The sequence below is a fragment of the Mus pahari genome, chromosome 2 (genome assembly GCF_900095145.1).
Source record: "Mus pahari chromosome 2, PAHARI_EIJ_v1.1, whole genome shotgun sequence".
Lineage (NCBI taxonomy): Eukaryota > Metazoa > Chordata > Mammalia > Rodentia > Muridae > Mus > Mus pahari.
The window spans coordinates 5,125,245-5,138,709 of NC_034591.1; the positions used below are offsets into that span (position 1 = coordinate 5,125,245).

The following is a 13,465-nucleotide window of genomic DNA, read 5'->3' on the forward strand; positions in this document are numbered from 1 at the left end:
TATATCCACAAAAAAAAAAAAAAAAAAAAAAAAATAAAAAACAAAAAAAAAAAAAAAAAAAAAAAAAAGGAATGAAGATTTGAGTTAGAGTTCCAAAATCCAAATTCTGAAAAATCCCCAGGTTTGATGCTCCAAGTTTATAAACTCAGTGTTGGGGAGGCAGAGGTAGGCAGGTCCCTGGGGATCTCTGTTGAACTAATCTAGCCTAACTAGTGAGTTCTAGGCCACTGAGAGACGATCTTTAAGAAGTGTAGATGCTCAACTTGGAGTAAAATGTAGTATTAAAAATGTTTACTATTAATATTCTTTTTACACACATGTACTTTAACATACATGAATATATGCACATGTTACACACACAATAGATTATGACATGATAAAGGAAAAGTATAATTAATCCTTTAAGGTTTTATTTTATCCAAGTTCAAAGTTAACAGAGAAAAGCTATGAGAGAGGTGGAATTTGACATAATTCAAATATACTACTTGCAGATTTATGTCTGGTTTTCCTTTCTCTGGTGACTCTGGTAGCTCAGATCTAGCCTTTATAGGAGGTGAGCATTGAGACTAGGTTTTTATAGATGGAAAGCTGCACGTTCAGATGGGAAAATGGGCATTAAAGCTTTGTGCGGACTGCCTTTTACCCTTTCTCTTGATGCAAACATCATGATTGTTTCTCTTCTGCACAGATACTCTCAACGTTTAGTGACAAAGAACTAGCTGCATACGCAAAAGCAGGTGCCGTGGCTGAAGAGGCTCTGGGAGCCATCAGGACGGTGATAGCTTTCGGGGGCCAGAACAAAGAGCTCGAAAGGTCAGGAAGTTCCTCTATCTGGTGGTTCAGAGAATCCACATTTATATGGTTTCATTCATTCTTTCGTGGTTTGTGTTTGCCACTCTCTCTTCTCCTAATAGTGACCCCTCCCCCACATGCTACTAGCACCATTGACTGCTGCTGCTGGCTCTGGCTCCTCAGGTTCTGACTTGTGGCTCTCAACATTACCTGTTCTACAAATTCCATTAGAGGCCTGATGATCCCTAGGGACTTACCTGTCAGAAAAATGTTTTTAAATGCTTAAAAGGAAACGTAGAGGGTTCCAAACCAGAACACAGAAGAGAAAACCCGAGACGTGAATTTCCTAGTCACAATGCAGGATTTTCTGTGGGACCGTGTGGGTCTCTATAAGAACAATACACAGCTTCCCACCTGCCTTTCTGCCTCAATGCCAGAAGGTCTTCTCCATGGTCATGTGCTTGAGGATGTGGACAAATGCTTAAACCACACAACAGCACAAACAGAAGCAACCTCATTGAGAGAGAATTGAGAAAAGGCTATGCATGTAGTATGTATATCTCAGTGAGTTTGGGAATAAACATGTATATAAATCAGCAACTTTCTCATTCAAATAATTTTCCCTGATATAATTGAAATATGACCCCACATAAACATCTTCTCTATATGTGAGATTTTTGATACCCACAATTTTCCAAAATACAGTCTCTGAAAATTCTCTACAAAGTTTCCAGTGCAAAGCTTCTTCGATCCCTTCCGTTTCATTTTCTATTTTTCTGTTCTTCACCCCTCTTCAAAGCCAACATGTTTCTAGTTCTCTAACTTCTTCTTCTTTTTTTTTTTTCTTTCTCACTGCTGCTTCGTGTACACAATAGTCCACACAGACAGACAGACCACACTAACCCTCAGTTGGACCTCAGGATGTCGGTGTAGTCATGCCGCTCCCTTCCCCAACGAAGGTAATTACAGCATGCCCACTCTCACTGGAGCGCTGTGTCACAGTGGGGCACATGTCAACCTTGCTGTACCTGGAAGCCCCGCCATCCAGCGGTAATCAGTGTTGGATGTGGCACACAGCCTGCTGCTCCTCACACACAGCTCTCCTCCACAAATGCAATACTCACAGTGGAGGAAAGTGCCCCAAAGAACTGGGTGCTGAGAGGCAGTTAGAGAAGCCTTTCTGTGTGGCCGCACACATTTGAAAAGAAAGCAAAACTGATGCATCCCATGCTCCATTTGGTTTAACTAAAGTGCAGTGCTGTTGCTGGGGAGTTCTGATAAAAAGAAATTCTCTAATTTATATGGGATTCCCCCCCCGTCAGTTTCATTATAAACCCATATGGTTTCTTGCCATAATTTTAGAGTCAAGATTGAAATTTCTACACTGTTTGACTCTAGCATGGAGGAATAGAATTGATTTAATTTGATGTAAAAAAATTATTTGTTAAAATCATTCTGAAGATGTGTGTGTGTGTGTGTGTGTGTGTGTGTGTGTGTGTGTGTACATATTTGTGGAAGCCAGCAATATAAGTTAAAAATATTCAAATACTAAAATTTTATTCCAAATTAAGATGGTAATAGGATGGATAAAATATTAGAGGAAGTGGTGTTCTAGTATGATGGGGATAACAGGAACAAGAATACAAGTTTGCCAACTATGTGCCTGTCAGAATATTTACTACTCTTCATAATTATGTCATTCTCATGTTGTCTTCATAAACAGGTATTAGTTAGGAGAATTCTTTCCTCCAAATCTCAGACAATGAAACTAATTTTTTTTTAAAATGAAGAAAGACCCATATCTCTGGTGAGATCTACTTTATGCCTTATACCTAGCTTGGCAAGTGATGACAGCTTGAGTTTTAAAAGACCAAAGCAAGAAGCCCATGACTTATATATAAGAACATGTGGAATTTTTGTCCCTTACCCAGAAGAATAACATGGGGACATTTTTTTCTAAGAGAGGAAAACATGGGCCTCAGTTAAGAACATAACCACTAATGAGTCTAGAGTAGTTAAGAATATAACCAATAACAAGTCTAGAATAGTTAAGAATATAACCACTAAGGAGTATAGAATAGCCCCCTGGGTGGGTTGGTTTGGGGTTTTGCTTGTTTGTTTGTTTGTTTTTACCTCTACCTAATCCTGACAGGAAGGTTCTTTGCATCCCAGGACTGAGGCTTCAATTCTGGGATAGCCATGGGAACACAAGTTAGTGCAGTAGAGTTCAAAGGAGATGAGCCAAGTCAGTCAGGAACAGGTTTAGGTCTGTTCTCCGGAGCACTAACCCTGAACCAGGTCAATTCCTAGGACACTGGACTCCTCAAGACTTTATTACCTTCATGGCTTCTATCCTTAACCCCGTACTGAGTAGGGGGTTATTATGTCTCAGGTTGTAAAGTGTTATTCACATTATAACATGTCCCTCTTCATTTTTTGGTAGGTATCAGAAACATTTAGAAAATGCCAAAAAGATTGGAATTAAAAAGGCTATCTCAGCCAACATTTCCATGGGCATTGCCTTCTTATTAATATATGCATCATATGCACTGGCCTTCTGGTATGGATCCACTCTGGTTATATCAAAAGAATATACAATTGGGAATGCAATGACAGTAAGTAATACCGCTAATAATTATGAGAAATCTGGAATTGTTCTGCACCTACCTTGTCTTTATTTTTTTAAGATTTATTTTTAGTATTATTTGAAGGTTTTTGTGGAAGGGTAGAGTATAAGAGAAGGTGCCTATGGAAGCCAGAGGTGTAGGATTCCCCCTGGAGCTGGAGTTACGGAAGGTTGTGGGCCACCTGCCATAGGTACAAGGAACCAGACTCAGGTCACTGTGAGAACACTGTGCATTCTTAACCCTGAGCCAGCTCTCTATCCCTGGCCCACTCCTTTCCCACCTTTCACCTTTTGGAAGAAAAAGTTGTGATTGTAGGTTTGGTCTTTGCTGTCCTGTGGGTAGAATTGGCGTTCTAGAATATCAAGTCAAGTCCTAATGGTGAGTGAGGACAAGATAATAACTTGTGGTTTGACCACTGGAGAAATACATATTCACACAAAGGGAAATGAAATGGGAAACATGATTAGAATAATATGTTGGATATCCCAACAAGAGAATATCTATATTCTCTTGTTGAGTTTAGCTATAGGGGGAGAGTTTACATTTATTATTATAGATAGGTCATTGTGTAAAAGAGCATTCAATTCACACATCATGAAGCTTTTTAAAATAGAAAAGAAAATCTATGTTAGTTCATCTGGTTATATGAAAATGTAGATACACTCATAGCATGATTGTGAAAGTAATGCATGTGAATTATATTAATGACTAAAATAAAAACTTTTAAAAGTTAAATTACTTACATTCTAAGAATCCATGTATACTTGGTAGTGATATTTTTTTTGGTATGTAGTTTCCAGATATGTATGTTTTTCTCTTCCCAAACTTAGGTCATAATACATAGATCTTTGGTAATCTTTTCTATAAACCAGTGACATTTTGTGACCATCTTCCATGTTGGGATTGGTCATGTTCCAAAAGTTGTACTTGACTCTTTCAAAATGAAAATTCTGCTGTCACCTGAATTTTTAATCTTAGCCATTCTGTTTGGTCCTTAGACTTTCTCCATGTGGGAACTTGAATCTCACAGTGTGCCTTACAAGGGCCTGAAGTTGGTGAAGGTTGGGGGTATCAGTAACAGCGGAGTCTCCCGACTTCCCATTCTTCTCTGGTCGGCAGCTCACCACATGTTTTCACTTCCGCATTTCCTCCCGATGTTTTATAAGTAAGGAAGATGGCATTAACCATTAACCTTGCATGATGAATTTGTCCATGTTTGTAGTAGCCCTGGTACATGAATGTCTGTGTCAGAGGGCAGAAAATAACTTCCAAGATAAAGGGAAACTGGCAAGCCCCCTACACAAAGTTCTATGACTTCACTGCAATAATGCCTTAACATCTACTTCCATGAAGAATTTTTTTCTCATTGATCCTGAGATAAGAGATAGATAATTGAAGGCATTTGGGTTTTGTAAACACATATGTCACTGTTATTTCAAAGAACATAGATATAAGTTTTTACCATGCCTGGAGAGAAAGGAGTAATTTCTCTTCTCCTATATCTTTCTTAATATATATTCTATAAATCTGGTTTCCTGAAACTGTATTGGATTTATACATCAGTTTATGTTCCAATGAAACAGATGTGAAATGTGTTGTTTTGTGTGCTGTGTAATATAATGATTATAATTTTATGTTCTATAAATGGATGAACTGTCTGGGAAAGGTAATGCACACCTTTAATCCCAGTACACAGGAGGCTGGGGCTGGAGAATAGAGGCTATAATGAGTTCCAGACCATCATGGACTGCAGGAAGACACCCTGTTTTTCAAATATAAAGTGAAGTGTTAGACTTCCGTTCATCTAACCATATATAAATCTATATTAGCCTTTTAAAGGAAAACCACATGAGGCCAAAATCTGTATGTTTCCTATTGAACATTTTGTGCAATTCCTTGCAGAGTTAGAGAAAGTGATAAAGAGCGGAATGAAACTCTAACAGGAGAATGATTTTTCTGGTGGTGTTAGCTTCAGAGCTAATGAAGTAGGAGTCAGATGTCTTTATGACTAATACCTAAGTGATCAGGGGAAAAAATAACAAATGGTTTGGCAGACTAAACAAAACTTATTTTTGATGCATACAAAGGGAAATAAAATATAAATAAACACATTTAGATAATGAAATGCTGTGTTAGTTTTATAAATTTTGTTCTTTACTGAAGCAATTTATTTTTAGCAAGAGGATAAGGGTCTTATCACACTAATTATATACATGTATCCAATTATCACAATGTGTTTAATAAAGATGTACAAATATTATTTCTCAATAAGAAAAAAGTTACTAAGTGTCCAATAAATCCTAAATTCAGTGCTTCATATATTATATTTCAAGCAAGCTCTAACTCAGATGATGATATTCTGTTCCTAATGGTTCCTAACTCTTTCACTCAGGTCTTCTTCTCAATCCTCATTGGGGCTTTCAGTGTGGGGCAGGCTGCCCCCTGTATTGATGCTTTTGCTAATGCAAGAGGAGCAGCCTATGTGATCTTTGACATTATTGATAATGTAAGTCTTTCATTGTCTGAAAGCTGAGAGAGTCATGGTGGTGTTGATAATCAAGTATTGAATCAAGTGTATAAGTTACTTAGGAAGATACACTGTAACAACAGGAAACTCTACAAGTTTATTTGGCAATATAAAAGCACTGATTTCACTTGAGTCTGTTTATATTAGTCCTTCACTATAGTGCAGGTTAAAGATGCTTCTTTCCTGTGTTTACCTCCTTTATATATTTGACCAGATTATGATTTCTATACAGTATAGTGGGCAGGGAGATAAATTGTGTATAGGAACAAATTAACAGTGAACTTCGCTATGAGGTCTGCTCTTCTCCCTAAATTAAATCAACTACACTAAATAAATTGAACTGACTACATTGAAAATTAAAAGATTTACATATTAAATCATGCCATTGCATTTACACAGTAAAATTCAAAGTTGGAAATTGAAATTATAGAAGTAGATCTAATTTAGAATTCTAAATGTATTGGAAGTATACATGGTTCCTAAGTAATACTGTGCTCATCATTCAATCCATGTTCTTGTTTATTGTTTAGGAAGAAGTAAGTTTCACTAAAGGCAGAAATAACTGCACTTATCCAATCATGTTTTTGTTATTTGCCTAAACATGTATAAATGACCATTTATAAAATTTATGAATATATGTCAAAAACTGGAAATAAAGTGCTGCATGAAATAAAATGAATATTCCCTATGCATTTTCAGAAAAATTTTAGTAAATCACACACATGTATACACTCCGCATGTTCACTGTGTGTTTGCTCACATGAAGTGGATTATGATACTCTGAGCTCTGTGTTTAGAATTTAATGAACCCTATTCCTTAAACATACGATTGCTTATTTGATAAAATAGTCATTGAATTTTGTTTTATTTAGAATCCTAAAATTGACAGTTTTTCAGAGAGAGGACACAAACCAGACAGCATCAAAGGAAATTTGGAGTTCAGTGATGTTCATTTTTCCTATCCATCTCGGGCTAATGTCAAGGTACTGTCAGCAACACTAGTTTCCTAGCTTAAGCTGATCCCTGACCTTCCCAATAGAGTCTGATTCCTTTGATATTTATATACTTTGTCCTATTGGAGTTAAACTCTTAAGTCATACTTCTTTTCAAACTCTAAATAGACTTGAGTTATTCCTTTCTTGGAGCATGGTTGTGAAGTGTTCTCTTCCTCGCTTTCCTCTGCAGATCTTGAAGGGCCTCAACCTGAAGGTGAAGAGCGGACAGACGGTGGCCCTGGTTGGCAACAGTGGCTGTGGAAAAAGCACAACTGTCCAGCTGCTGCAGAGGCTCTACGACCCCACAGAGGGTACGGTAAGTGGGAAGAACCAAGTTCCCCAACACGGGAAGGTGGCCAGAAGTAGACCCTTAGAAATTGTTTCCTTACAAATAAATCTGTGTGTGAGTCTGATTTTGGAAATAGTATACAATATTGCAATGAATCTGGCCAAAACATGTATTTTTTGGGCAGGTGGGAAAATGCCTTCTGTAGAAGCCTTGAAAAACAACAGAAGCTAGAAAGGATTCTTCTATTATCCAAAGACTACGAGGGTTGCTCCCATTGAGTTTGATTTGCCCAAACAAACTCTATATAGTTATTCTTGACAGCCTGGTAATAGAAGCCACGAATCTTAAAACAGCAATTAAATTCAGCAAAACGATCGTTTTCTTTAGCTTTGGATCATCTAAATCAAAGAACAGCGTAGCACAGAGAAATCTGAATCTCTGGAAGGTACATAGAGCATGAGAATAGGTCAGAATGTTCTTTCTTGCAGGGAACACACATACCCTTCACATAGCTCCACTCGTTACCTTCATTTTTACCCACTTGATTTATTCTCCTTTCCTGTATATGCATTCTAAACAGACAAATACTTCAGAATACGTTTCCAAAGAAGGATATTCTCTTATGTAGAGAACAATGATCATAACTAATGAAATCCTAAGTAAACAACACTAACTCACAGTTTATGTTCTTCAGTTGTCCCAGCTTAAGGACATTGACTTTTCCAATGTTAGTCAACAACTGTAAAACACAACTTTACAAATGGCCGTAACTTTCTTTCTGCTGCGTTGACAAACACTGTAACCAAAAGCCCCTTGGGAGAGAAAAGGGTTTATTTGGCTTATACTTACAGGCTACAGCCCATCATTGAGTCAGAACAGAAACTCGTGCAGGAGCTTGGAACAGAAGTCACGGAGAAAGTTTGCTTGCTGCCTCCCTCTGGATCATGCTCAGCTACATTCTACAGTCCATGACCACTTTCTCTGTGGAACTACCGACAGTGTGCTGGGCCTTCCTACATCACTTAGCAGTTTAGTATTTAAGAAATTAATGAAAGCAACCCTACTTGTGATTTGAGAATAAATATAGAGAGTTATTTTTCTTTATGGGCCTTGGTAGACCTTCCACATTCCAGTGGATGACAACATCCAGGAGTATGAAGTCAACACAGGTTGGATTCCGTGGGTATTTTAAATGAAGACCCGGAGTTGGAGGGTGTGGAGGGGGCCATGTATCTGGGAGGAGTTCAGACAATGTGGTAGGTGTATCAAAACACAAAGTATGAAATTCTTAATTAATTTTTAAAAGAAATGATAAATACATATTTTTGGAAATAGTTAGCTTAAATTATTAGCTATGGTGGTGGATACTGGAAGAGGGGTAATCATTTCTTTACTTCTATACCCTACTCCCATGAGCCTCTGGGCTCTAACAGATATTTCAAACCCATAGTCACTTAGATGGTGTTGGTTAAACTCAGTAGATTTAAAAAAAAAAAAAAAACACAGCAAAAAGACATGAGTTAGGGAAAGGATTTATAGAGAGGAGGAGAGTTGACTGCTGGGAGGAAGGTAGAGGTTGAGGGTGAAAATAAGCTCTGTGTATGTGGTGTGTGTGTGTGTGTGTGTGTGTGTGCTTATATGTGGGCGTTTGTGGGTATGTGAGTGCGTATGTAAGTATGTATGTATGTGGATTTGTATGTGAGTTTATATGTGTGGGGGGTATATATGTATGTGTGTATGTGTGTATATGTGCGTTTATGTGTGTGTATGTGTGTTGTATGTGTGTGTATGTGTGTGGGGGTATGTCTGTATTCAGTTGCCAAAGAACAAACTTAATTAAAAAGTGATAAGCATTACAAAGATAAACTGTTCCTATGAGAGCAACTGGTCCCAGTTCTAACAAAGTACAATGAAGCAGACGTATTATATATTTCTGCAGATGTTCATTATTAAATTACTTATAAAGAGTCATTTATTTAGCTTATGCTCATCAAGAAATAAACACCCCATAAGCACTAGTCATGTACAGTAAAGCAATTGATATTAATATAGGAACATAAACCATGTCTTTCAATTTAATGATTCTTTGCTTTTATAACAATTAAGAAAATATCAAATGGCTAAAAGTTAAGAAATGATTAAGTAGATTATGGTGTGTTAAGCATAGAAAAACACCAAAATGTCATCTAGATATACATGGGATAGTTAGATAAGGGGACATTTTAACTTAAATTTATCATCGGAAATTAAACACAGTGGCATGTCTAAAACCTAACTGGGGCTGGAAGCTACACCCCGGAGAGAGTGCTTCCCTGAGTAGACATAGGCCTTGGGGTCATTTTTTAAGCACTAAGACAATTAACTATTATATCCAAATTTTCTTATATTAGATAACCAATTTGGATATTTTATTTATTTACATCTCAAATGTTATTCCCTTTCCCAACCGCCCCCCCAGAAAACCCCTATTCCATACCCCCTTCTCCTGCTTCTGTGAGGGTGTGCCCCCACCCACCCACTCCCACTTCCCCGCCCTCTCATTCCCCTACACTGGGGCATCAAGCCTTCACGGGACCAGGGCCTCTTCTTCCATTGATGCCCGTCAAGGCCATCCTCTGCTACACACACAGGACTGGAGCCATGCACCCCTCCAAGTGTACTCCTTGGTTGGTGGTTTAGACCCTGGGAACTCTGGTTGGTTGATATTCTTGTTCTTCCTATTGGGGTTGCAAACCCTCTCAGCTCCTTCAGTCCTTTCTCTAGCTCCTCCACTTGGACCCTGTGATCAGTTCAACGGTTGGCTGCGAGCATCCGCCTCTGTATATGTCAGGCTCTGGCAGAACCTCTCAGGAGACAGCTATCTTAGAAAGGGTAATAAAATACTCATGGGAGCAAATACAGAGACCAAGTGTGGAGCAGATACTGAAGGAAAGGCCATCCAGAGACTGCCCCACCTGGGCATCCATCCCATATACAGTCACCAAATGCAGAGAAGTATATGCCAATGGGAGCCTGATATAGCTGTCTCTGATCATCTGTTCTTGAAAAAAAATATGTATATGTGTGTATACATATATACATATATACATATATACATACATATATATATATCAGGAAAAATATAGTTGCTTTATTTTATTCCTGCTTATTACTGTTTAGTTTTTATTTCTAACCTTTGAATGAACACAATACTAGTAAAAAGCCCTTGTGCCTTAGAAATCAGGTTGCTTAGAATATTGACCAGGAAATCCTTCTTTCTTTCAGATTAGCATTGACGGGCAAGACATCAGGAACTTTAACGTCAGGTGTCTGAGGGAAGTCATCGGTGTGGTGAGTCAAGAGCCCGTACTGTTCTCTACCACGATCGCTGAAAATATCCGCTATGGCCGTGGGAACGTAACGATGGATGAGATTGAGAAAGCTGTCAAGGAGGCCAATGCCTATGACTTCATCATGAAACTGCCCCAGGTAAAGTTTTCCTTAAAAATCACAACTGAAACACGAGGCACCGAGTTCTTGCTTCAAAAGCTAAGCTTTGGGTTACAATGATATTCAACCTTACTGGGCAAATCCCTTAAATTATTTAGACAAGGCTTGCGGGCTATATTATATATGTAAATAGCATAAAGACATATAGGACATGTCTTGGTAATTATTGCAATTCAGTGTTAATTTATTATACTTCATGATACACTACAAGAGTCAAAGTTTCAGTTGTCTTCATTTATTTCTACAAAACTCTCTATACTTTTGTACTTAAAATACTTTAAGAAGGCTGACTTATAGCTCAGTGGTATATTAGCATATTCAAGGTCCTGTCTGAGATCGATCCCCAACACTATAAAATTGAATGAACAAGTTTCAAGAGCTGTTCTGGGTTTTCTGTTTAGAAATTTGACACCCTGGTTGGTGATAGAGGGGCACAGCTGAGTGGGGGACAGAAACAGAGAATCGCCATTGCCCGGGCCCTGGTCCGCAACCCCAAGATCCTCCTGCTGGACGAGGCCACGTCAGCCCTGGACACTGAAAGTGAAGCTGAGGTGCAGGCGGCTTTGGACAAGGTCAGTACCCAGGGGTAAACACCCAGGGCGGGGGATGGGAAGCAAATTGTTTTTGCAGACTTTTCCCAGTCCTTTGGGAATCTAGATTGAGAAATAAAACTCAAAGGGCAGATGAGTTGTCTCTTAGGATTTATTGATTTTCTCGTGACCTGTTATATTGTCGCAGAGGGAGGTCAATGATCTTCACAGACTTCCTCCATGGTTCAGTGAACCTAGACCCAGGCCTGTGGGACAAACCATGCAGTGTTTTCTTTTTCTTTCTTGCACACATGGGTTCTATATGATAACAATATGCTAAAATATGTGAAGAAATTAATTTATAAATTTAGGTATTTTTATGCAACAAGTTTTAGTGATGACATGCTGTCCTTTCCTTGGGTGTATTGTATTTCATTCTAAGTTTTTTTTGGGGGGGGTGTTTTGAGACAGGGTTTCTCTGTATATAGCCCTGTCTGTCCTGGAACTCACTTTGTAGACCAGGCTGGCCTCGAACTCAGAAATCTGCCTGCCTCTGCCTCCCGAGTGCTGGGATTAAAGGAGTGCGCCACTACGCCCAGCCTTCATTCTAAGTTTTAATCTATTTCTTTGTGGATTTTCTTTGTTAAATCAGTAAAAAGACAAATACTTATATTGAAGTATATGTGTAAATACATATAAATACATATATATATATGAATGCAATACATATATGTATATGTGCACACACGTAACTCTGATTACCTAAACACTGCTCTAGTTTAAAAATAGTTCATAATAACCTATTTTGTGGTAATGATGGCATCATTATTTGTAAATTTAATTGTTAATGATACATTAAATTGTATCAAAGTAATGTACCTGCTCTTTAGGGTGATTATGAATACTCTTCATTAAAAGATTTGAAATTTAGAAATAAATAAAATTAAAACTGGATTACAATCACCTAACAAAACAAAAGAAAAATCCATTTTAAAATGTATTATTTGATGGCATTTAGTAGACTCATCAGGTTATGCAATCATCAGTACTATCTAATTCCAGAAATAGTTCATTGCCCAAAAGAAACTAGTTGACTATTTCTCAATAACCCTGCGCACATTCTTCTGTCTCTGTGGCTTTGCTGGTTCTAGACATTTCATATAGATATAACCATACTTTGCTGTTGTTATGTGTACATGATATATATATGATATATATCACACATATAACATATATATGCATATATATGGTACACATGCCACAGCACTTGTGCAGAGGTCAGAAGACAACTTTATGGAGTCAGTGCTTTCCTTCCACCTTCGTATGTGTTCCCAGGATCCAATGATATCACCAGGCTTGACTCGCAAACACCCTTACCTGCTGAGTCATCTTGCTAGCCTTTGTTACTGTCTTTTTCATATAGCACAGAATTTTCAAGCTTTACCGATGTAGTAATTGGCATCAAACTTCATTCTTTACAGGGTTCAGTGAGATTCCAATTGTATGGACATACCACATCTGGTTAACCATTTTCAACTGATGAGAATTTAGATTATTCCTACTTCTTTAGTTATTATTATTCTAATTACTTAGGTCAATTAAGCTAAATTATGATGAGTCTATGATACAAGTATTCATCTTAAGAGATTATTGGTCAAATGAAGCTAATGAGTGCCAGAAATTGACATAACATTAATAATTTGGTGGATATAACTCACAGTTCAAATGTTCATTAAATCCATTAAACCAACATGTGAGGTCACTGAATGACTTAGAGGACTGGTCTGATTTCAGTGTTTATGAAAGCCAAGTGGGGCAGAGTTTAAAAGGCTAAGAGTCTAAAAGTCCTACTCTAGAGAATAAGATTTTGAAGATCTTTGAGTTCTAATTTGAACTATCCTCAGACACCCACACTACTGCCTTATAGTCCATTGGAATTATGTTAATATGGAGTTTTGGAGGAGGCTGTCAATTCCCAGTGATCTCCCTAAAATGCTTCTGCCAGAGTTTCTGGTAAGCAGAACAGCTCAGAGCTAGGGCTCATCAGACAAATGTGAAGACACTTATCAGGGCAAATCTTTAACTTTCTTGAGTATCGGAAACCACCATAGGCTTCCAGAATCATCTTCACTCGTATTGAAAGGGTTGGCCACCAGTCTGGTCCTGAACTCAGAAGTGACTTCTGTCTTTAAAAAAAAAAAAAAAAAAAAAGGAGT

The 13,465-nt window shown here is 37.9% G+C and overlaps 1 protein-coding gene across 2 annotated transcripts in view; it reads left to right on the forward strand.

The window, feature by feature from the left end:
* Window positions 1–13,465, forward strand: part of LOC110316212 (phosphatidylcholine translocator ABCB4) — a 60,657-nt gene that overhangs the window by 16,040 nt on the left and 31,152 nt on the right. For both annotated transcript variants that reach the window (XM_021190322.2, XM_029535479.1), the window contains 7 exons: window positions 689–813; window positions 3,236–3,407; window positions 5,812–5,925; window positions 6,819–6,929; window positions 7,132–7,257; window positions 10,495–10,698; window positions 11,121–11,291. In XM_021190322.2, coding sequence (XP_021045981.1) covers window positions 689–813; window positions 3,236–3,407; window positions 5,812–5,925; window positions 6,819–6,929; window positions 7,132–7,257; window positions 10,495–10,698; window positions 11,121–11,291 — 1,023 coding nt within the window. The remainder of the gene's footprint in view (window positions 1–688; window positions 814–3,235; window positions 3,408–5,811; window positions 5,926–6,818; window positions 6,930–7,131; window positions 7,258–10,494; window positions 10,699–11,120; window positions 11,292–13,465) is intronic.